The sequence below is a fragment of the Narcine bancroftii genome, chromosome 2 (genome assembly GCF_036971445.1).
Source record: "Narcine bancroftii isolate sNarBan1 chromosome 2, sNarBan1.hap1, whole genome shotgun sequence".
Classification (NCBI taxonomy): Eukaryota; Metazoa; Chordata; class Chondrichthyes; order Torpediniformes; family Narcinidae; genus Narcine; species Narcine bancroftii.
Genome location: NC_091470.1, coordinates 71497334 through 71520647, shown reverse-complemented (window position 1 = coordinate 71520647; position 23314 = coordinate 71497334). Strand labels below are relative to the sequence as shown.

At 42.9% G+C, this 23314-nt stretch overlaps 2 protein-coding genes and 1 long non-coding RNA gene across 3 annotated transcripts in view; 2 read left to right on the top strand and 1 right to left on the bottom strand.

The window, feature by feature from the left end:
- The window catches only part of katnbl1 (katanin p80 subunit B-like 1), a 28465-nt gene extending 22170 nt beyond the window's left edge, over positions 1 to 6295 (top strand). The window contains exons 8-10 of the mRNA XM_069917078.1: positions 1760 to 1864; positions 2399 to 2492; positions 5665 to 6295. Of these exons, the coding sequence (XP_069773179.1) occupies positions 1760 to 1864; positions 2399 to 2492; positions 5665 to 5697 (232 nt within the window). The 3' untranslated portion in view covers positions 5698 to 6295. The remainder of the gene's footprint in view (positions 1 to 1759; positions 1865 to 2398; positions 2493 to 5664) is intronic.
- On the bottom strand, positions 634 to 10109 carry LOC138753727 (uncharacterized). Its single transcript, XR_011351391.1, has 3 exons — positions 9734 to 10109; positions 7396 to 7629; positions 634 to 915 (listed from the first exon to the last, which is right to left on the bottom strand). It is a non-coding gene; the product is annotated as an uncharacterized lncRNA (long non-coding RNA).
- emc7b (ER membrane protein complex subunit 7b) lies at positions 9798 to 22850 on the top strand. The gene is made up of 5 exons (XM_069917079.1): positions 9798 to 10060; positions 14633 to 14752; positions 15040 to 15178; positions 16951 to 17031; positions 22262 to 22850. Exons 1-5 carry the CDS (start codon positions 9849 to 9851, stop codon positions 22406 to 22408), a joined length of 699 nt encoding a protein of 232 aa, XP_069773180.1. The 5' UTR covers positions 9798 to 9848; the 3' UTR covers positions 22409 to 22850.
- The last annotated feature ends 464 nt before the right edge of the window (positions 22851 to 23314 follow it).

Here is a 23314-nt window from a genome sequence, read left to right as displayed (position 1 = left end):
AAAAAGCCTTCAGAATTCTGGAAAAAGATGAGACCAAGATTAACCTGTATCAGAGTGATGGCAAGAGCAAAGTGTGAAGGTGTAAAAGAATCTTGATCCAAAGCATACCACCTCATCTGTGAAACATGGTGGGGGTGGGGGGGGTGTTATGGCCTGGGCAAATATGACTGCCACAGGCACTGGGGCACTTATCTTCATTGATAATGTAACTGCTGATGGCAGTAGCAAAATGAATTCTGAGGTGTATAGGAACATCTTATCTGCTCAAGTTCGAGCAAATGCTTCCAAACTCATTGGATGGTGCTTCATCCAACAAAATGCCCCTCCATCTTTGTAAATCTTTTCCACTTACTTTAAACCTACACCTTCTATTCTGAACTCCTTTATCCTTAGAAAAAGGCCGATCATTCACCTTGTGTGTACTCTTCAAGATTTCAATGAACCATAAGATTGCCCCTTGGCCTGCCACACTTCAGAGAAAAAAAATCATTCTATCAAATGTCTCCTTATAAGTCAAGTCTTGTGTACCAGTACAATCCTGATAAGCCTTTTCTGCAGCCTTTCCCGCATAATATCCTTCCTATTGCATGGTCATCAGGATGGCACACAATATTTTTCAGCACAGAAAAGATGAGTTTTTGGAGAAAAATATCTGACAATTTCCTTGGCTCTTGGCACTTTAATAAATTATAACCAATTTATTTTACATTGTAACTCATTGACAAACTACTTATTTTAAGAAATCCTGATGGATCTCTTGCTGTTTTATTCATGAAATCCATAGCATGGCAGCTACGTGAAGTCTGTATTGGGTTGGTGTAAGCAGCAGGATCTGAGTTTGCAACTTCATATAGCAAAACAAAATTGGCTGGTGCACCATGAATACATCAGGTGAGTCTGAGTTCAGATGAATGCCTGAAAGATTAGCAAATAATAAGTATAAAGGTCAATGCAAATTCCATATTGTTGAGAAATTCAGTAGGGAGGCATGACTTGGTTTGGTAGGGCTTGATCTTTTGGTGGTAGTTTACATTAACGCTGTTCACTATGATACAATTATTTTTTAAATGCTGCCTAACTCCTTAACCATATCTTCCAGCAGGGTTTATAACAGTGGTTCTCAGCCTTTTTCTTTCCACTCACATACCACTTTAAGGAATTCCTATGCCATAAGTGCATTGTGATTACTAAGCGATTGCTTAAGGTGGGTGGGAAGGGAAGGTTGAGAATCACTGCTCTCGATCCAATTGTTACTGAAATAATTTGCTTGAGAAAAATTGTCATTGGCCCATTTCCTTTGGAGTTATGAAACCGTGCACATCACGAGTCAATGAGGTACGATTCAAACAGTGGTTTTCAAACTTTTTCTTTCCACCCACCTACCACCTTAAGCAATCTATGGCATAGGGAATACTTAAAAGTGGTATGTGAGTAGAAATAAAAGGTTGAGAACCACTGATTTATAACAATTTGTTTGTGCTTGAATCGCATCTGCAACTTGCCTATTCATGTCTTGGAAAATGAATTAAACCATGTCCACAGAAATTTTATTTTGTTCTTTGCATGATAACCAAGTGATTATGGGAACAAATTTCACTTAGTTTATCTGTATCAGACTAAGTAGAAAACTAAAATTCAACGGTTCCCTTCGTTATCATCATAACTCTTAAATTTTATGAAAAAGATCTATGTTTTTTCATATCTGTTAAAATGTGTAATAGCAAAAGACCTAAACCATTTTTACGTGTTTTTTTTACAGATACCTGATTGTTGGTTTGAACTGGCTCCGAGCTGTCCTTAAACGATGGTGGCCAGAGCTATCCACAAAATCAAAAAATAATGATGCCACTCGTGTGGAAGACCAGTAAGCAAAAACTCATTTTACCTTTTAAATGAATGAAGAACTATTTATTCAAATATCCTCTTCTAGCAATCACCCCTCCCAAAAGAAATTAATTTACAGAACTTAATTTTCCCACTTGACCAAGAAAAATGCTGGCTGATTTTTTTTTAACCAAATATTAGTTGAAAGCAACCAACAGTGTAAAAAAAAACACTTGTAAACTTTCAGTTAGCTACTGTTAGCTTGGTATTTGCATTATTGTGAATTTATTCCAAAGAAGCAAGGGCTATAATGTAGTTATTAATGATAGATCATTTACTGCTGCTCTCTGTGAAGAATTCATCAATTGAGAAGGACTAACAGAAACAGATTGTGGCCCATCAGCCAATTTCGGTCTCATTATAAGGTGCATATTGGAATGTTATCATTTACAGTAACTGTTCCCAAAATGGTATATTTAATACTTATTTAAACATGCAGTATTTCTAAATATTTTATCCATCAGCATTATTAATCAGGACCATTTGAAATTTAGAATTGAAATATTTCTTCCAGAAACGTTGTGATTATGAAAGATCAGTTACGACAACTACGGGAACAGGGCTATCATCTATCTTCAGTTCCAGGGTATACTGGAAAAGTAGCTAAGGTAAGAAATGTTTATCTTAGTGTCTTTGTGTTTTTCAGTGTTTACCACTGGAGCAGCACCGGCCCCTTCCATTCTTCACAACTTTTCTGAGATTTTGAAGGGCAACTTGCAAGTTGTTCATAAACTTCAATTCATTATTTCGCCCTTTTGGGATCTTCGAGGTTCGTGACCAGTTAGAATCTGTATTTGTAACCAATCAAATTAAACAATTCTGTCTAATTCTAATAATTCTCTCAGAACTAAAATCAAGAAACATGAAGCAGAAATAATTAATTAGGTTTAATCCATGTATGGAAAGCACAATAAAGGTTGTGGTGCAGCAAAACATTTGAGATATTAATAACTAAATTCTGAAGACAAGCCTCTTATCAACACTCATGCTAAAATTAAATATTTTCAAAGAGAAGAAATCAGGGTCAATCTTCAACTGACCATTGAACTCTTCAATATTATTGCTCATGCTCTTGAAGCATGCATCTACCTGGACTGACTGGCACCTCGAGTGCACTCTTCTGCCAGGAAGTAGACTGCCACATGATTGACAAAGCATGGCATAGGGCCCACTGCATAAAAACTGAAAGGTCATTCCCAAAGAATTGCTTTGGTATCTAGTTAGGCCTCAATGAAATGCCCCTGACATTTACAAAAGTTTAAAAATCTTCAAAAACTACTAAATATGAGAATAAAGTTATCGACTTGGCTTTCTAACCCTCATATTAGGAAATCTTTAAACATTTGCATTTTCGTTCTGGATTACACAAGTCCATAGAAGTGGGGATTTGTCCTTGGATTGGTGATCAGTTGAGCAAAAATTCAGCACTTGTTCAGGATTCCTATCAGTGGAACTAACAGCTTTGAGCAAAATATTGTGCCCTGTGTTTGGGAGTAACAGTGACTTGCCACCTTGGTATTACAGAGCCTACATTTTTCTTGTATATTTAGAAGTATTGCTGTTTAATCCTGCGTGAATTGTATTGATGAGGATTTTTGTAGTCCATGGATCCAAGTTCATTCCTGAACTCGTGTTTCCTCTCTCATCCTAAAGACCTGGTAGATTTACTGGGCAATTATAGTTTATCCCTTAAAGGTGGGGGGGGGGGCTTGATTGCAGAAATGGAATCATGGGGAAGTTTTTCGATATATACGAGGATAAGTTGCAAGGGTATAGGGAAATGAATGGGGAATAGAATTGATGGGTTTCTCCCTAAGAGCTGCTTGGACCTTCTGGCATTTCTGGACATTTTAAGTAGGCATTTTGTGCATTCTACATTTTTTCATGTGTATAAATGCATAAATGCTGAGTTCAAATCGCTTCAATAGTGAGATTTTGCTCCTTAAATGGTATTTTGATAAGGTTAACAAAAACATTTCGCTGAAACTCAGCAGGTCATGGAACTTCCATAGGAAGTAAATGGTAACCAATGTTTTGGAGCTGCCGTTGTTACAAATTTGTTATTTTTCATTATTCTGGCTTGATCTGACAATTTGATACAAGGTAACCACAATTAAATTTGCTCTTTCTTAATTCTAAAACAAATCATAGTCCCTCCCCTTGGCCAATGAAAACATCATCAAATGATTGACAGTATATAGAAGGAAAGGATTTGGCTCCGTTACTCATGGCTCGTACAGGAACACAATCCTTTATCTGGACATCTAAAATCTAGAAAGCTCCAAAATCCGGCAAGTGGGGAGAGACGGCAGTGTGAGTCAGGCGGGCGAGTGGGGGGGAGACCGGCAGCGCGAGTCAGGCGGACGGGGGGGTGGGGGGAGACGGCAGCGCAAGGCGACTGGAAAGGGGTGGGGATGGATAGGCAGCTCTGGCTTTCCGAAATCCAGAAAAATCTGAAATTCGGAACACACTGTCCCCTAAGGGTTCCGGATAAAGGATTGTGTACCTGTATCATGCAAATTGAATCCCTCTTTTGCACTTCCCTCCACTTCATTATTTCCATAACCAAATTTTGTAATTTTATGTCCAATCCATAAATTTATTTTAAAAAGTTATTTCAAGTCCTGTAGCTGAATTTGCACATTAAAGCCATTACATTTTTTAAGCCTTTGTCCACTGAATGCATAAGCCTGAAAACAAACATCTTGGTAATTTCAGTGTTATTGTTACAACAGTTGTTAGGAAGTATGCATATTTACAACAGAAAATATAATGTCATTCAACTCTTCTTGCTATTAGTTTTGTTCAGTTCATCATACAATGACTTTTAGATTTATTTTGATTAGCAAATAAGAAAATATCAGGCATTCCTTTATCTGGTCTGCAAAAATTGTAATTTTTTTTCAAGCCATCATGAAAAATAAAATTGGTTGATTTCCTTAAATGTAAAAATCAAGTACATCCCTAATCAAGTAGATTCCGACAGCGTGGAACATAAACCTGTTCAAATATCTTTTGAATGTCAAAACTTGTATCAATTTCTAGTTTCCTCTGGCAGCTTGTTCCAGACATGGGTCACTTTCTGAGTGAAAAGGTTTGCCTTTCAGGTCTCTGTTAAATCTTTCACTTCTAACCTTAAACTTGTATCCCCTAGCTCTAGAATCATCTAGCCTGTAGTGGGGGGGGGGGGGGGGGGGGGCAGAGACTGAGTTTTGACTTTATCCATGCTCCTCATATTTTAAAAGCCTCTAAGGTCACTCCTACACTTTGGGGAATAAAGACCCAAGACTCTCAAACCTCTCTCTATATAATTTAAGCTCTCTAAATGTGGTAGCATCCTGGTGAATCTCCTGTGCATCCTTTTTAATTTACCAATATCTTTCATATTAAACCAATGGAGTTATGGTCACTGATCCCAAAGAGCTCACTACTTGCCCTATGTCATTGCCTAGGAGGAGATCCAGCGTTGCACCCCCCCCCCCCGCTGTAGGGATTTAGTTATTCCAGCCAGCAGCATATGTAGCATTTATCCAAGAAGCTGTATTCAAAGATGGGTAAACTTGTACTTCAATCTTCCAGCACTATAAATAGACTAATTATCAGATTTAAGAATATGTTATAACACCATCTTTTAGAATGTACCTTACACTTGATAATACAATGATGTGAAGTTATCTCACAGCCACCTAAATCTGACAAGTAGCCAAAATTGCTAATGAACTTCTCAAGGCTCATGCAAGAATTAGTTTAATGATTTGATGGGTTTTTTTATTTCTGCAGAATGTGGGAACATACCTGGAGCAGTTATACTAAGTATATTCAGCATCCGGGGGACTTGATTTTCCAGGACCATCAGCAGTAGCATCTGCTTTACAACGCCACATAAACCTTGTTTCTTGAAATGTATGTGAAATCAGCATTGCAGGGAGTGGTCAGCAGTAAACTCAGCACTGCATTCGTTGCTTAGAATGTTCTCAAACCACTATTGAACCATACGAACCTACTTCACATTGAAGTGGTTTATTAGCCGAGAGGCACGTAACTCGACTCCATGAGCTGACAAAGTGACACTGTTTTGCGTTCCAGATTTGTACAGTCTAACTTGGACAGGAGATCTGTGTTCTTCATACCAGTGCCAATCAGCTGCCACTGAACTGCTGCTTCAGTGCACTTGGATACTATGAATGTATTTTCTGTATTTTTGATTCAACATTGTAAAGTTTGCAAGTGGCAGTGCACCACTAAGTTATAATTTCAGTAATGTTTCATAGTTGAGCATGGAGTTTACTAATCATGTCAGCAAGGTGACCTTAACAAAATGTGCATAGTACTGTATTATTTTAATTTAACCATTAAAGTAGACATTTCATGGGAGTTTGCACTTAAATAAAAAAAATACTGTCGACATTCACGTCATGTATTTAGCTTCTTAAATGGGATTGTTCAGTAAATCTTTTATGTTTGCTTTCAATTTAGAGGGTTTGTTTTTGATAAATATATATTAATGCAACCAATAAACACAGGAATGTTGAGCATGGAATAAAAATGGCGGTCCTGCTGCTGGTGCACACCTGGGAGAGCAAGGAGTGGAGACATAGGGCTGCTTTACTGGGCTTCTGGCAGCTTCATTTGGCTTTAAAAGACCTTTTAAAGGGGTTGATGGTGATTTTTTTTTTAAATCCTGCAACTACAGAGTCTATGCCCAACATGTTGAAGCCTGGCTGGGCAAAGTACCACAAGGGTGGCAGACTCCAGGGGAACAGCGGACCAGTGAAGGGGACCAAAAATGTGAAGAACATTTCCCCCCTTCCCCCATCCCTTCCAACTATAGGAGACGACCCTATAGGACGACTACAGCAGAGGACCAGCGAGGAACTCAGCTGCTGAAAATCCCATAAAGGCTGTCGGCAGTTGGTGACTAGCAATCTGAGGACTAATACAGGCTGTGTGCTGCTGGAGACTGGCTAATGGGAGCCAAGTATCAGTACTGGGGTTCTGGAGGGAGCTGAGGGCAAGGAGGACCTTGGGTGCTGAAGACTTTCTAATCATTAAAGAGATTTGTATCTTGAGCTTGGGTTTGAATTGGAGTCAGTGCAGCTGCAGAGGTTGTGGGAGCGCTGGAGGCAAATCCAAGGACAATCAGTGTCTCTGAAGGGACTCTCCTTTGGTTCTCTTTCTCCGACTGATAGAGAGCCAGGCAATACTTATGGCAACTCATTGTTTGCCTTACAGTTGAAATGTATCATCCATATTACATTTTTATATTATTACATCAGAATAAAAGGAACTTTGGAATGGAGATACAGGAGTAGGCCATTCAACTTTTTGAGCCTGCTCCACCATTCAATAGAATCATAGGACCGCAGTATCTAGTTTCTGTTTTCTTGGCTACATCCAACTTCCTTTTGAATATATCTAACAAACTGGCATCAACAATTTTCTACAGTAGTTCCACAAGTTCACAACTTTGAGTGAAAAGATTTCTCCTCATCTCTGGCCTAAACGGCTTACCCATTATCCCTGGATTGTGGCCCCTTGTTCTGGACTTTGCCAACATCAGGAATATTCTTCTTTCAACTAACCATGTCGAATTTTTGAATTCCACCAAGCACAATTGTAGTCTAGCCCAGTTGGTCTTGACTTTTTTTTGGCTGTGGCCCCCTTAGGACTCTGCTCAAAGTTTATGGGCCCCCTTTCTGTGAAGCAGTAAAGTTTAGCTAGTTTCTTCTGTTCTCTCCCTATTGTCTACATAAAAAAAAAACAAAAAAATATTTGGTACGTGAGGTGAAAAGAAAAAAAGGCTTTTTACTCTGAGCATAACAACTGAATACTGTGGAGCAAAACTTCAGTGTGCAGACTTATTTCCAGGAATTGAAGGTGATATTAAAAAAAGGAAAACTACATGCAAGGTCATTCATTGCTGAATCTGGTTCCATGACAGTCAAAATCATGTCGAAGCAAGCTCTGAAACAGTTAATTTTCTGCATTTATCCGGGTTATTCTAAGTAGTCTCCAAATTCCTGCAGCCTTGAAAAATTCTCACATTGCTTGCCATCTCTACAGCAAAGCCTAGCAGTTCTTTCTTTTCCCCAAAAAATGTTTAATCCATTCAGTTTCAATGATTCCCCCCATTACCTTGGAGCCCCTTTATTAAGGATTTTAGTCCGTATCTCCCCTTGAATGTACCGTGCACCCCTCCCAGATTGAGAATGGCTGGTCTCGCTAGTCTTTTTTCATATGTCATTTCTGCAATCCCAGGAATCAGTCTGGTGAATCTTTGCTGCACTCCTTCAATAGGTGATCATTTCTACACACAATGATCATCTCTTGGTAAGATGATCTTACCAAAACCATATACAGCTGCAATAAGACCTTTTTGCTTCCCTATTCAAATCTAACAATGAATACCTGTATGCTTTTTGCTTTCTTTGTCTGCTGGAGAACCTTCAATGACTGATGCACCTCAACACCCATGTCTCTTCGTACCTCCCCTTTTCCCAATTTATCATAATCATTCAGATAATCTGACTTATTGTTTGATGCCATTCCAGATCTCAACTATTGTTTGGTGGTCTGTGTACTACAGTACTCCTACTAAAGTTTGCTGCCCTCTGGTGTTCCATATCCAGATTCCATGTTATCTCAGCTGATGGTCTTCTTCTTTCTTTGGCTTGGCTTCGCGGACGAAGATTTATGGAGGGGGTAAATGTCCACATCAGCTGCAGGCTCGTTTGTGGCTGACAAGTCCGATGCGGGACAGGCAGACACGGTTGCAGGGGAAAATTGGTGGGTTGGGGTTGGGTGTTGGGTTTTTCCTCCTTTGCCTTTTGTCAGTGAGGTGGGCTCTGCGGTCTTCTTCTTCCTTACTATTGTGTTAACCGACCCCAACTTTTTTTCCTTTCATGGTTCACCCCTTGAATATAATATTCCCAATCCTGGTCGCCCTGTCATCATGTTTTAGCAATCCCAATCAGGTCATAATTGTGGGTTAATGGTACCTCACTCTTTTGGATTTTATTACATGGCCAAGAGCTTGGATCTATTTTAACTGCTTTAAGATTTTAAAAAGTTACATTAAACCTGTCTGCATTGATGGAGCAGATATATAAAGCTAGTATGTTCAAGTTCCTGGGAGTCCCATCTATTTTAAATTTAGCCAGCATGTCAAATCAATTGTGGAAAAAGATAAATTTGACATTTGTCGTATACTCTCAAACGTCTACGGATGGATTGTTTGCATCATGGTTATTCATCCATTGAAGACGGGTATTTGAGGTGCTGCCTCAAGAAAGCAGCCAACATCATAAAGGACCCCCGTCACCCTGGACACAATCTGTTAGATGCCACTGCCACTTTTGGGTACGGATCAGTACCTCGAAGTTCAAGAACAGTTTTTTTTTCTCTCTTCCAACAGCTCTCCGATGGAGTCCGGAGCCCAAACAGTGCTTCAAAGTGATTTACTGCATCCAGTGATCCCTCTGTGGCCTCCTCCCCCTCGGAAAGTCTGAACGCAGGCCGGGAGATCGCTTCCCTCTGTCCGCCCCAGTGACAGAGCATCCCAGTGGCTGGCCATTTCAGTTCTGCGTCCCACTTCCATCCATGGCCTCGTGTTCTATCCCACCAAGACTGCGTGTACATTGGAGGACCAACCCCTGATTTTCCGTCTGGCCATTCTCCAGCCGGATGGCATTAATATCTGTTCTCCCTTTTCCCCTCAGCTCTCCACCTCTCGAGTCGCCCAGCCCTTCTCCACCTATTATCTCCTGCCATGCTTTTCCCTTTTATCCCGACCTTCTCCATACCTTGCACAAGCATCTTTATCTCTGTGATGTAAAGGATATTGACTGACCTGCTGAGCTTCTCCAACCTTGCGATTTCACTGACCCACAATGCACGGCCCGGCGGGAGGTCAAAGTTGACAGTGGCACTGCGGCTGCGCGGATCTCCGCCTCCAAGACGGCGTGATGGCGGCTGGTGCCCGCAGATGCTCTCGGTGGCTCCCGTGTTTGCTGTTCGTGGCTCACTGGTGGCTGTGCGCTGGCTCGGAGGCGGAGGGCGGCGGAGGAGAAAGGTTTAAGATCGAGGGCAGGGCGGTGGTGCCGGGAGTCAGGCCGCAAGATTGGATCCACACGGCCCGGGTGTTGGTGGAGGGAGAGGAGCACGTCGGTTTCTTCAAGTAAACGTCCGGGGCGTGGGCACGTGTGGATGGGGATGGAGCGGCTGAGGGCGGGGTGGGGGGGGGGTGACTGGGCTGGACAAAAGGGAGGGTATAGTTGTGAGGCGGAGAGACGAGAGGGGCAAATGACATCTTCAGTCAGTCGCCCCTTGGGAAGTGGGAGCACCAAGAGGTTTGGGGCGAACTGGGCGTGTTGGAGTCGAGGTCTGGGATCATATCCTGCCCAGAACAGGGTCACTGCTGGCAAATAGGATCTCTGAAAGTTGGGGCTCCTGGCCCTCCTTCTTTCTCTGTAGATCGCAATCATGCCAGAAACATTCTGAACTTGACAGAAACAGGAAGAATCCAGTTTATGCAGTGCCAGAGTGGGGTTGGAGAGTTAAACTGGACTAAGAAATGGTGGGATTTCTGCATCTCCACTCATTGCTTTAAAGAGTTGCATTTACGTCTTGGTGTTTTTGACCTAAATCAAATCATTACAGAAAAGCGTATAGATGCTTTGGAAATGGTGCAAGGGAGGTTGACCAGGATGTTGCTTGGATCAGAAAACATGTCTTATGAAGCAAGGTTGACAGAGAGAGGGCTTTTCTTACAGAGGACAGTCAGTATCTTTTTCCTGTTTGATGATAGCAAATCACTATAGTCATCTGTAGTGCGTGGAGGAAAGTTTGGAGCAAAGACAGAGCTAACCTTTTTTTTACACAGAATGGTCGGGGAGGGGGGGGGTGGAGGCTGATACACTTGGGGCATTTTCTCTAAGGTAAGCACATGAATGTAAGAAAAATAGAGGGTCATGAGTGTGAGGTAGGGAAAAATTGGATTGTTGTGGAGTAAGTTTGCATAGTTGGCATGAGACTATGGCTGAAGCATTGTATAGTGAAGTTCTATGTTCTATATTGCTGTGAAATTTCTTAATGACCTTTTGAAGTAGTTTTCTTTTAGTATTTATAATGTTGGAAATGCAGCTGTCAATTTGCCCAGAGCAGATTCCCACAAGCAGTAATGTTTGAGATATAACTATTGGCAGGAGATTGGGATGAACTTCCACCTCTGCCATCAGATTGCCTGAGAGAGTAAAGCCTCAGTTTAATGCTGATTTAAAAGATCTGATTCTGATGATGTATCCCTTGTCAACACAGCAGAGGGTCTCTGGATTATGTCACTGTAGAGTGCGAGAGGAATCCAGAGATGAATTATTGATTCCCAGTTATTACTTTGTGAAATTAGCCTCTCCATCCATGCCTGAAATTGGATTTCTGGCTTTATGATTTGAATTATTCACTCCTATGCCAAAGGAAGGATTTCCTCATTGTATCCAGAAAGAATGTTCATTTTAACAGGATATCACTGCTGTTAAGTAAATTTGCTTGAGTGATTAGAAAAATTAAAATAATTTGTTTTGAAGTAATGTGATTAGCTTTACAAAAAATCTGCAGATGATGGGGTCTAATGCAATGAACAAAAGAGCGAGAGAAACTCAACAGGTCCCACAGCATCCATAGAAACTAAAAGTCAATGTTACAGGCCTGAGCTCTTCGTTGGGAATATGAAAAAACAGGTGGACACCAGAATAGAAAGGTGCGGTGACTGTTAATTTAGGCCTGTTTTCATCCATTGGGCACCATTTTACCGAATTTTTCAATGAATTCTGTGATACAATATTTTCAGGACAATTAGATTTTGTTTCTGATCATACCTCCACATACTTTTAACTTTTTTATATATTGCATAGTAAACCAGAAAATTGAAAGGAACATGGGAACGGGGGCCCTGCTAAGTGGAAAGGGACCAGGCTCTTAAGTGAGTGGAGAGCACGGAATGAGAATTGCAGTGCGTTAGATGGAATGTAGGAACCGGAGTCCCATTGAGTGGGAAGGGAACACATCAAATGCTTCCTGGTGAACCAAGTGCTAAACTATCAGGATTGCTGAATAGTCAGAGTAGATTATTGGAATTTCACAGTACATCTTTTGTCATTATAATTATTGAAAACTCTTGCTCCTCCTAATTTGCACCAAGTCCTGCTCCAAGTACTTGTAGATTCACTTTTTTTAAAGTTTAAACAAACAGGGCAGTAACAGTCTATTTCGACCCTTGAGCCTGTGACTCCCAATTACACCCGATTAACCTACAACCTCCAGTACATTTTGAACAGTGGAAGGAAACCAGAGCCCCTGGAGGAAACCCACAGCGGCACAGGGAGAACATACAAACAGACTGCGCTGGATTTGAACCTTCGTTCCAATCACTGGTGCTGTAGCAACGTTGTGTTAACGGCTGTTTATTTTTAAATCCTTCCACTCTGTCCCAAGAAACCTTCCAGTATATCTGCTCCCTATTTACAGGATTTTGAGAATCGCTTATTCTTACATTGTTGACTATATCTTTGACTGACAGGATCTATATCTCCTCTGCATCCTTCTCTCTATCTTTCCATTTCTCTGTAATATGCTGATTAAGATCTACATTTCTGACCAATGCCCTAATAAATCCTTAAATCACAGTTTGCTTGAAATATCTGGAAGATTTATTGGGATAATATAGGCCCTATGCTTTCAGTTGTTATTGTCAAGTTGGCTTCAGGTGGCTTGTTGGTTTGATGGATGTTTACAAGCTAGAATTCTCTTGAGTACTTTGCATGACTGTTTCTAGTAGTTCTCAACTTTTTTTTCCACTCACATACCATCTTAAGTGATTCTTTACTAAGTGAAACTTTATGGTATCCTATGCTATAGGTGCTCTAAGATTAGTAAGGGACTACTTAATGTGATATGTAAGTGGGGGAAGAAAAGGTTGAGAACTAGTTTTAGGCTGTAATGTTGAGAATAACTATTGGGGAAAAGTAATGATCTTTATTTATTTCATTAACATTTTTTACATTGACAAAACCTTGCTGTGCTGTAAAGACACAGCGCTCCTCTATGGGGTCCTACTGCCTTGGACATGATGCTGACGACCCTGTACAGGTTTAAAACAGTCTGTTAAAGGGGCTGACTTTTTATTTAATGTCTTCAAACCTGCAAAGTTCTCTGCTCTAGATGGCAATGCCAGTGCTTAGCTGCAGACCACAATAGTCACGGCTTCCAAGGGATCAGCAGAGCACAAGAGTGGGAGAACACCGTACTGCCAGAAGAAGACTGGAAATGACCCTACAGGGAAGGTGATCTCAGCAGCAGACCAGTGTGGAGCTCAGTGGCTGAAGGATACTCACAGGCTACTGGAGACTGGCCGCTGAAGGTCTCACGCTGCAGGATACTGGAGGCTGGGTCGTAGCAATCGGATATTTGGACCGGGATTTGTTGGGGGAAGAAGGGGCTCCGAAAGGTCTGTAGACAATGATCATATCAGAGGTTTGGAACTGGGAGCTGATGGAATGGGCAGGAGGAAGTGCAGCTGGCGGGTTAGCGAAAGCACTGGAGAAGAAACACTCTTTTGCTTCTCTTTCACATTGTTGAGGGCGCTTGGTTAAGCTAATGGTGACAATTTATCCATGTTTGTTACATGACAATGGAATCTTGCATCTGAAAGATTTTGATGTGGTGCACTTTTTATTTAAGATCACTAAAACCCTTGATAATGACCAAAGTGAATTAACTTAATCTGAAGTATTCGCAAGATTTAATGATTTACAGTCAGAAACAATCTGACAAAATTGAAAGAAATGTCTTTATATTTAGTACATAACAAATGTGAAAGAATATGTTCACTTGTGGCTCATTAGCCTAAAAGATGCCATGGTTTCTCAATCCTAGGTCCATCCAGCTGTTTTAATTATAAGACTTTTGCCTTCACTGTTCAGGGTTATTTGTGTATAATGTTTATGCTCTGCATGAGACTTGATATTTTGCCTTATTATTAACACAGTTCAATTAGAAACAAATATCTCCACTTAGCACACAATGCAATACACAAGTGCTGGAGAAACTCAGCAGGTCATGCAGCATCCATAGGAAGTAAAGGGTCACCAACATTTCAGGCTTAAGCCCTTTGACAGGAAGTACCACACAGTGGTCTGGTCCCTTTACTGTTGTTTCTTCAGGGATGAAAACTCATTTTTCAAGACTTTGTTCAAATTTCAGTATTTGAGCAGCATTTTAGATTTCCTTCACTGTTTACTTCACATTCAGATCTATAATGTTTCCCTTTTGTTGTGATTCGCATGCTTTTGTTAAAAATTTAAATTTAAATTTAGAGATACAGCCATTCCAACCTATGCAAACCAAATATACCAATTAACCCCCAAACTTGTACTTGGGAGGAAACTGGAGCACACGGAGGAAACTCACACAGACATGGGGAGAATGTACAAACTCTTTACAGAGAGAGCAGGTTTCAAACTGGATCATTAATGCTGTAATAGCATTGAGCTAACCATTATTCTAATAGGGATGTGTTTAGTACCAACCACCCTAATACTTTGCTTTCAACTTTAAACTAAGATATTTTTCCCCTTGACTTTTTGTAGTACTTTAGATTTTATTACAGAGTGACAACATTTGGGAACTTAAACAAATGTATACTGTTTAGTTGAATAACTGTTAAGTATTTCATACAAAATAATTTGCTTTATAGGATAGATGGAACTTTCACTGTAAATGATGTCCCTTCTGGATCATATGTAGTGGAAGTTGTTTCACCAGCATACCGCTTTGAACCTGTGCGCGTTGACATCACCTCCAAAGGGAAAATCAGGTAAGAATGCTCCAAATCTTATAGGCATGGTTTTTTTGGTTTCACAGTATGATGTGCATTTTGATAGGTTTTTAATTCACATTTCTAAAATGTATATTATGTAGACTGGGCTATTAATCAAATTGAACTAAGGCTATTTAATATAGATCATGAATCTCTGATTTTTAAGTAGTTTTCAGCCTTTGTCAGGTGTATTGCCATTTATTGTTCAGCATCAAGGGAGTAAAGTAAAACCAACAGCTTAAAGCAAAGGTGATGAAAATAGTTCCTTATTCTTTTCTTACCAGGGCACGGCAGGTGAATTACTTAAAGGCATCTGAAGTTATAAGGCTGCCGTATCCGATACAAATCAAATCTTCTGGTCCTCCTCCATACTTTCTGAAGCGAGAAACATGGGGATGGACAGACTTCCTCATGAATCCTATGGTAAGCACTTGTGAATGATGTTGTCTTTTTACATCGTACGTATAAAGAGAAGAAGTCTTCTTCAGAATATATTCAAAATATTTTACTTGGAGTTACATTACCTGTCAGTAAATATCTTTAAACTCTGGTAGGTAGAGATAGTAATGTTCAGTTCGTGTGATCTTCACCAAGACATTCTCTGCCAGGTCGATACTAAAGCAAGCTTCTGTGATACTTTCCAAGTAGAAGATCAGCTTTTACTCAACATCATTGGTCCAAACTAACTTGCATTTTAGATTAAGGCTGTTTGTGAGAACATAGAATAGTGCAATGAGGAACAGACTCTTTTGAACTCAACGTCTGTGTCAAGCATAATGGAAAATTAACCAAACTTTTGTTTGTATATTATATATCCATCCATTCTTTGCATATCAAGATTCCTTTATTGTCATGTACTCATGTATGTGTAATAATGCAAGTATGCACCGCTTAATACCGTACTGGCAATATCTGACTGCATGTACGTCCGTGGACCCATAATTATTCAGTTACTGCGAGCAAGTCCGCAGCAATTTAGAAAAAGCAAATGCTAGCTATAGGAAATTGTACACAAGCACTCCCCGACTTGTGACCTATCAGCTTGCGCCCATCTGCACATATGACCAAATTTTTAAATAAATAAATAGATAAATAAATGATAAGATTTAAACGGTTTATGTTGTATTTGTCAAACTTTAACACTGATCCCTACTTAAAAGTAAAAAGTTTAAAAGTACACTACAGTATCGCATATAGCTGTGCGAACACCATATTAAATACTTAGCAAAATGTCCCCATTGCATAACACCCAATTTCACATAAGATATTGTGGACGTTAAGTACATGAAATTAATCAACTTTTGCCTGGCATAAAGGCACAAAAGCAGGTGCCACTACCATACCCAGCAACCCCCAACAATAAGAGAAAGAGTCCCTCCAAAGACACCGAATGTATTGGATTTTCCTCCCCTGCTCCTGCAGCCTCTACAGCTGCCTGTTCAATCCATTGACACAACTGAGCTCCCAGATCCTAACCTCTGTTACAATCAAGAAGTTTTCAGTGCCTAAGTCCCCTTCTTTCCCTTGGCCCCCTCTCAAATCCTGGTCCCAATATCTGATCCACTGTCTTGGTTACGTTTCCTGTAGGGTCATCTCCCAGGCATCTCATTTGGAATGTTCTCCCGTTCTTGTGCCCTGTGCCCCTCTGGTCATCTGGAGTCCACAACTCCTTGGGCTCTGCTGCTGAGCATGAGAGGCACCATCTTTGACACAGACCTCCATAGGATGTTTACAAGGGCATTGGGATTGTGGTGGTTGTTGTTTTCTATAGTTAACTCAAAAATTCACATTGGTTTTGTTTTGAACCTCTGAGAATGAAAAGATGTTTTCAAGTCTCTTATTTTGGATGAGTCGCAGTAAAAGTCAGTGTTGAAAATACCCAACCCATGCTTCTTTAAATGGAATTTAAAGAAACATAAATGGTATTGGTTCAGCCAATGGTCACTTTTTTTTGTTGAATCGTCAAATTCAAGAAAACAGGGCAAGAGGAAATTACACACTTGTCAGTCTTTAGCAACTGTCTTTTCCCATCTTTGTTCTACTTGTGTATTCTTTGATTACAATATTATCTGTTCTTATTTCAAACTATAAATGCTGATGGTGTACCAGATCGTTTCCTTCAGATTGCGCTGAAAGCTCATGGATACTTGTTTCATGGTGACTTTTTAAGGTTTCTATTTGTGACATCTCCACAGGTAATGATGATGGTTCTTCCATTGCTCATCATCCTCTTGTTGCCAAAAGTAGTCAACACTAATGATCCTGAGATGAGACGGGTGAGTAAACAGAGCTAAAACTTGACTTCCAACGCTGTGATAAAATTAATGAAGATGAATATCACCTGAATCATACTGGGTTCAAAAATGTATATGATAATAAATTGTACTTCTGTGGTATCCTGATGAATAATTGGTATGCAGTGTGAGTGAAGTATTAAGGTGAATTTGAAACATTGGATTCATAGTGATCTTCTGTAGCGATGGCTACACTGCTAACCGAAGGATTGCACAATTAGACGGATTGAGATCAATGAGCAAAACTGATTTATTGCAGGCTGCCTGGCTGGTCTTATAATCCCAGGCCAGACCTGGCTGAGAACAGCGCTGGGGTGCCCCGAAATCACTGGGGCATCACGTGGGTGCCCGGTGCCAAGGTCGGGAGGAAACCCCCCCGATGGTGCCATTTTGGCCGGCTGCCGCTCCGCGTGCGTGACAAGCGGAGCTGGTTCGCCTGCCTAATGGTGTACCTTCCCCCCCCCCATGTCTTTTTTTGCCAGGCGGCCTCGCTTCTTGGGTTGGGCCAGAACTACTGGCTCGGTGAGGTCGAGGTGGGCTGGCTTTAACCTGTCCACAGTAAACAGATCCCTCTTACCACCGATGTCCAGTGTGAAAGTGGATCCTAAATGCTGGACGACTTTGTACGGCCCTTCGAATGGTCATTGTAGAGGTGCTGTGGACGGGCCCTGCCTGATTAAGAACATACTCTGTGAAATACAGCTCGCTGGGGACATAAGAGGACCGTGTGCCGTGTCTGGATGGCAAGGCGGTGTGAAGGAGTCCAACTGGGCCGGAAGCAGGGAAGTAGACCGTGTGGTGACTCCTGGGGGTTATGAGATGCACTGATGAACTCACCGGGTAGGGCTAGCAGTGCATCGTAGACCAGCTCGGGTGATGACGCCTGCAGATCTTCTTTGGGTGTCAAGCGGATGCCCAGGAGCACCCAAGGCAGCTCGTCCACCCAGTCAGGGCCGGTGAGGCAGGCCATCAGTGCCGACTTAAGGTGGCGGTGCAATCACTCGACTAGCCCATTGGCCTGTGGGTGATAGGCCGTGGTGTGATATAACTCGATCACCAGCCTGTTGGCGAGCTGTGCCCAAAGCGCAGAGGTGAACTGGGCGCCCCGATCACAGGTGAGGTGGTTCAGGACGCCGAACCAGGCAACCCAACCATTCAAAATAGCTCGGGAGCAGGAGTTTGTGGAGGCATCTGGCATCGGGATCGCCTCGGGCCAATGAGTGGTGCGGTCTACCACTGTGAAAAGGTAACGGTTACCTCTGGAAATGGGTAAGGGTCCGACGATGTCCACGTGTATGGCTGAACCGTTCCCAGACGCGTTTAAAATATTGTATGGGCGCTCTGGTGTCCCTGTGTACCTTGGAAAGCTGGCAATGGGTGCAGGTTCTGGCCCAGTCCGCAATCTGCTTCCGAAACCCGTGCTAGGTGAACCGTTCTCCCACCATATGGACCGTGTACCTGATGGAAGGGTAGGAAAGGTCATGGATATGGTGGAAGACTTGCCTGTGCCACTGCTGGGGAACTACTGGACATGGGGTGCCCCTGGAGACATCGCACAGGACGCTACCCTCACCGTGAGGAGTTGGGAGGTCCTGGAACCACAGGCCCGTGATGGTAGTCCTGAAGGCCCGCGTCTCCTCATCAGACTTCTGGTCCAGGGCGAGCTGGTCGAAGTCGAGGCTGGGTGTCAGCGCGCAAATGGCCAGTCGTGAGAGTGCGTCGGCAACCATGTTGTCTTTCCCCACCTTGTGCCAATTGTCAGTGGTGAACTTCGACACGAAGGAGAGGTGACGCTGTTGGCGGGCTGACCAGGGATCTCTTGCCATAGCGAGTGCCCGAGTGAGGGGTTTGTGGTTGGTAAAAATGGTGAAAGGCCTCCCCTCCAAGAAACAGCGGAAATGACACACCGCCAGGTACATGCCCAGCAACTCACGATCGAAAGCGCTATACTTGCGCTCTGGCGGGCGAAGAAGTCGGCTAAAGAATGCCAGTGATTTCCACTGTCCGTTCACCTGCTGCTCCAGGACGGCGTCGACGGCTGTGGCAGAGGTATCGATGGAGAGCGCCATATGTAGGTTGGTGCGTGGGTGGACGAGCAGTGTAGCCTTCACAAGGGCATCTTTAGTGGCTTTGAATGCCCTGCTGGCCTCTGGAGTCCAGGCGAGTGTCTTGTCTTTGGCCGCAGTGAGGGCAAAGAGCAGCTGCATGATGTGCGCAGCGCCTGGAATGAAGCAGTTATAGAAATTGACCATACCCCCAAACTCTTGTATCCCCTTGAGGTTGTCCGGGCGTGGGAACTCCCTGACTGCAGCGACCTTCGTAGCACCAGGTGTGGCTCCTTCGGCCGTGATGGTATGGCCCAGGATCTGCATGGACTCTTTCCCGAACTGGCAATTTGCCAGATTGATCATTAGGCTGAAGTCGGCCAGTTGTGAGAAGAGGGTGTATAGGTGAGACGTGTTGTGCCCGGTTTCTGCTGGCGACAAGGATGTCGTCCAGGTAAATGAATACGAAATTCAAATCCCTGCCCACTGTGTCCATGAGACGCTGGAAGGTCTGGGCGGCGTTCTTGAGCCCGAATGGCATGCGTAGGAACTCGAACAAGCTGGAGGGAGTGATGATAGCAGTTTTGGGTATGTCCTCGGGGTGCACTGGGATTTGGTGATACCCGCGCACCAGGTCGACCTTGGAGAATACCCTCGCACCATGCAGGTTGGCCGCAAAGTCCTGGATGTGAGGGATCGGGTTACGGTCAGGTACTGTCGTGTCGTTAAGCCATCGATAATCTCCGCAAGGGCGCCAGCCACTGGAGGCTTTTGGGACCAGGTGAAGTGGAGAGGCCCAAGGACTGTCGGAGCATCGAATGAACCCCAGCTCCTGCAGATGGGAGAACTCTTCCTTCGCTATCTGGAGCTTATCCAGCGGGAGCTGGTGTGCCTCGCCGTGGACCAGCGGGCCTTGGGTGCGGATGTAATGAAACACCCCATGGCGTGATGAGGCGACGGAGAACAGCTTGAGGAGGGACGGGAACTCGTCCAGGATACACTGAAATTCGTCCTTGGGCGTGCTGACTGGCCATCTGCGGCTGCTCCGCGTGGGAGGCGTTGAGGTGAACAGATTGGAAAGTATAGGCATCTACCAGTCGCCTACCTCGAATGTCGACCAGAATTCTGTGGGCGAGGAGGAAGTCGACCCCCAGGATAGCGGTTGGGAGGGACGAAATGGTGAACCTGCACTAGAACTTCCACTGGCCGATCTGGAAGTGGATGGTTTTGTCTCCATATTTTCGGATCTCCGTCGAATTGGCTGCATGGAGGGGAGGTCCTCGAGGCCGGTTCCGGGTCTTGATGGCTATGGCCGGGATGACGCTGGTCTGGGCCTCAGTGTCGAAGAGGAAGTGTCAGCCGCTGACTGAATCTCACAGGTAGAGAAGGTTGTGTTGTTGGCCAGCCGCCGCAGCCATTAACAGCGGCTGGCCTGCTCATTTCCCTGAAACGAGTAGGGCTGACGACACTTCCAAGCCCTGGCTCCCCAGCTCTGGTGGAAGAAGCAAGGCCTGAAGTGGATGGCTTGCTTCTGGCTATTCTCTTTGAGGCCCCTGCAGTGGCCGGGTGTTCCACCGCAGCGCTAGAGTAAGGCTTGGTGTGGTCATGCCCGTGACTCATAACCTGCTGGACTGCTGAGCCCTCCGGGAATTGTTCGATAGCTCCTGAACCTTTTGAGCAACCTTCCTAGGATCAACGAAGCTCTCCTGGGACAGCAACGTCCGGATGTCTTCAGGCAGATGGTCAAGGAAGATGCGCTCGAAGAGTGGGCAGTTGGTGTGATCGCCCATGAGCTCGAACATCTCGTCCATCAACTCGATTGGAGTTCTGTCCCCCAAGGCATTGAGGCGCAGCATCCAAGTGGCACGCTGGTGCCTGGAGAGGCTGAGGGAGCTGGTGAGCACCCGCCTGATGGTCCCATACTTATTTTCCACAGGTGGGTGCTGAACGAGTTGCAGCACTTGTTTGTTTGGCAATGGCCTGGTCCAGGGCAGTGGCCACATGGTAGAACTTGGTTGAATCCAATGAAATCTGGCAGAGGTGAAACTGAGCCTCTTCGTGGCTGAACCAGGTCTCCAGCTCCTGAACCCAGAAGTCAGGAAGCTTGATGTCTATAGCGTTGATCGAAGGGTCATTCATGTCAGGTTCAAAGACGTTTGAACCTGTTGGGGTCACCAATTGTAGCGGTGGCTACACTGCTAACAGAAGGATTGCACAACCAGATGGGTTGAGTTCAGTGAGCAAAACTAATTTATTGCAGGCTGCCTGGCTGGTCTTGTACTCCCAGCCGGACCTGGCTGAGAACCACGCTGGGGACCCCCGACGTCACCACAGGCTTCTGAGCCCGGTGCCGAGGTCGGGAGGAAACTCCCGACAGTGCCATTTTGGCCAGCTGCCCCGCTGTGTGCGTGACAAGCGGGGCAGATTCGCCTGCCTAATAGCGTACCGCCACACTTCATCATTTAAATTGATTAATTCATTTGTGATTTCCAAGCCCAATTTTATAAATCTTATATAATGAAGTAAAGGGTAAATTTGGGAAAAAAAAGTGACTTATTTTTCCTAATCTGTTTAGTCAAACCTTTCAATTTTTAAAATAATGTGCCTATTGATGCCCATGAGACCCTGAAAGTCCCATCGTTAAACCTGTACAATAGTAGATTTTACAAATATACTAATATGAAGACTTTATCAAGATTGTTTATCAAGAGTGTTTTAAGATTCATTTGATCCTCTCTCACCTCTAATGCATTTTGGAACTGCCAACTTGTTCTTAAAGCATTATTAAATACTCTGTTTTCTATGTTCTATTTCTTCTGTCTGATCCAATCTGTCTCCTTGTCAAATCAAAATGTACATCCTTGTAGTTAAGGACAGAGTGAGGGATGGTTGCTATAAGAACTAACAATTATGAAAGAATATTTGTTTATAAAAACTCCATACTGTTTCTTGGAGAGACGGGAGATGACTTGCTGTCTTCGTTATTCACATTTGTCTCTTGAGATACAGTATCTTCATAATTCACAATGTTTACTCTGAGATGTTGCAGTCCTAAGCTCACCTTACTGGTATATTCAGTGTTCTTAAAAGCCCTACTTAGTGTCATTGAATTTGTTGCACCTCCTTTGTGAAGCCTTATTGCAATATCTGGTTGATTTCTATTCCAGGAAATGGAGCAGTCCATGAACATGCTAAACCCAAATCACGAATTACCAGATGTTTCTGAATTTATGACTCGCCTTTTCTCTTCCAAATCATCTAAATCTGGAAGTGGCAACAAGGCTGGGAAAAGTGGTGCTGTGAAGAGGAGGTAGTCCTTTGGAATGTTGTTCAATGCACTGCCTATTTGTGCTCTGAAGAGAAATCACTAGTAGAATACTAGGCTGCTTGCAAGTCAAAGTGAAATTTGAAAACAATATTTGACTTCTTGAAGACAAGAGTTTAGTGTGTCTGTATATTTTGAAACATTGAAAATTCTGTGTGCTTGCAGTGACTGGTACAATCTGAAGATTTATTCTAATTTAATTAAGGTGTAATGCAAATAATATCCTAGTTTATTTACAACATCTTTTGGTAAGTATTTTTAATACATTCAAAGTTTGTGCAAGAAATTAATATAAAATTGAAATATTTCAAATCCTTGTTTAATTTCTGTAGTATAAGAAGGGCACAAATTAATGAAAGTATATTCAAAACTTTGTTTCAGAGCTATGTCTATTTCAAGTGCACAAAATAAAGTAATACAAGTAGATCATGGCTCTGACTTGTGGTATGACCATTATAGTATCATTAATAAGCACTTTGAATATTAAAGAAGTGAAACACGCAAGTTGCAGATGCTGAGATCTTGACGAGACAAAGAATTGCTGGAGGAACTCAGCAGGTCAGACAACATCCATGTAGAAGTGGTCAAACAATACTTTGAGTAGAAAAGCTTTAGCAGGACTAAGATAAAAAAGGTAAAATTTACACATATAAGGAGGGGAGAAAGCTGGGGAAGGGGCCGAAAGGTTGTAGGATGGAAGGTGTTAAAGGTGAACAGACAAGTAGAGGGAGAAACCATTAGGAATCGTTTTATAACCATATAACCACTTACAGCACAGAACAGGCCAGTTCGGCCCTACTAGTCCATGCCGTAGCAAATCCCCACCCTCCTAGTCCCACTGACCAGCACCCGGTCCATATCCCTCTAGTCCCCTCCTATCCATGTAACGATCCAG

Coding starts and splice junctions, on each gene's coding strand:
- emc7b (XM_069917079.1), top strand. CDS start 9,849: ATGGCGGCTGGTGCCCGCAGATGCTCTCGGTGGCTCCCGTGTTTGCTG. Junction 10,061..14,632: donor GAGCACGTCGGTTTCTTCAA/GTAAACGTCCGG, acceptor TTTGCTTTATAG/GATAGATGGAACTTTCACTG. Junction 17,032..22,261: donor ATGATCCTGAGATGAGACGG/GTGAGTAAACAG, acceptor TTTCTATTCCAG/GAAATGGAGCAGTCCATGAA.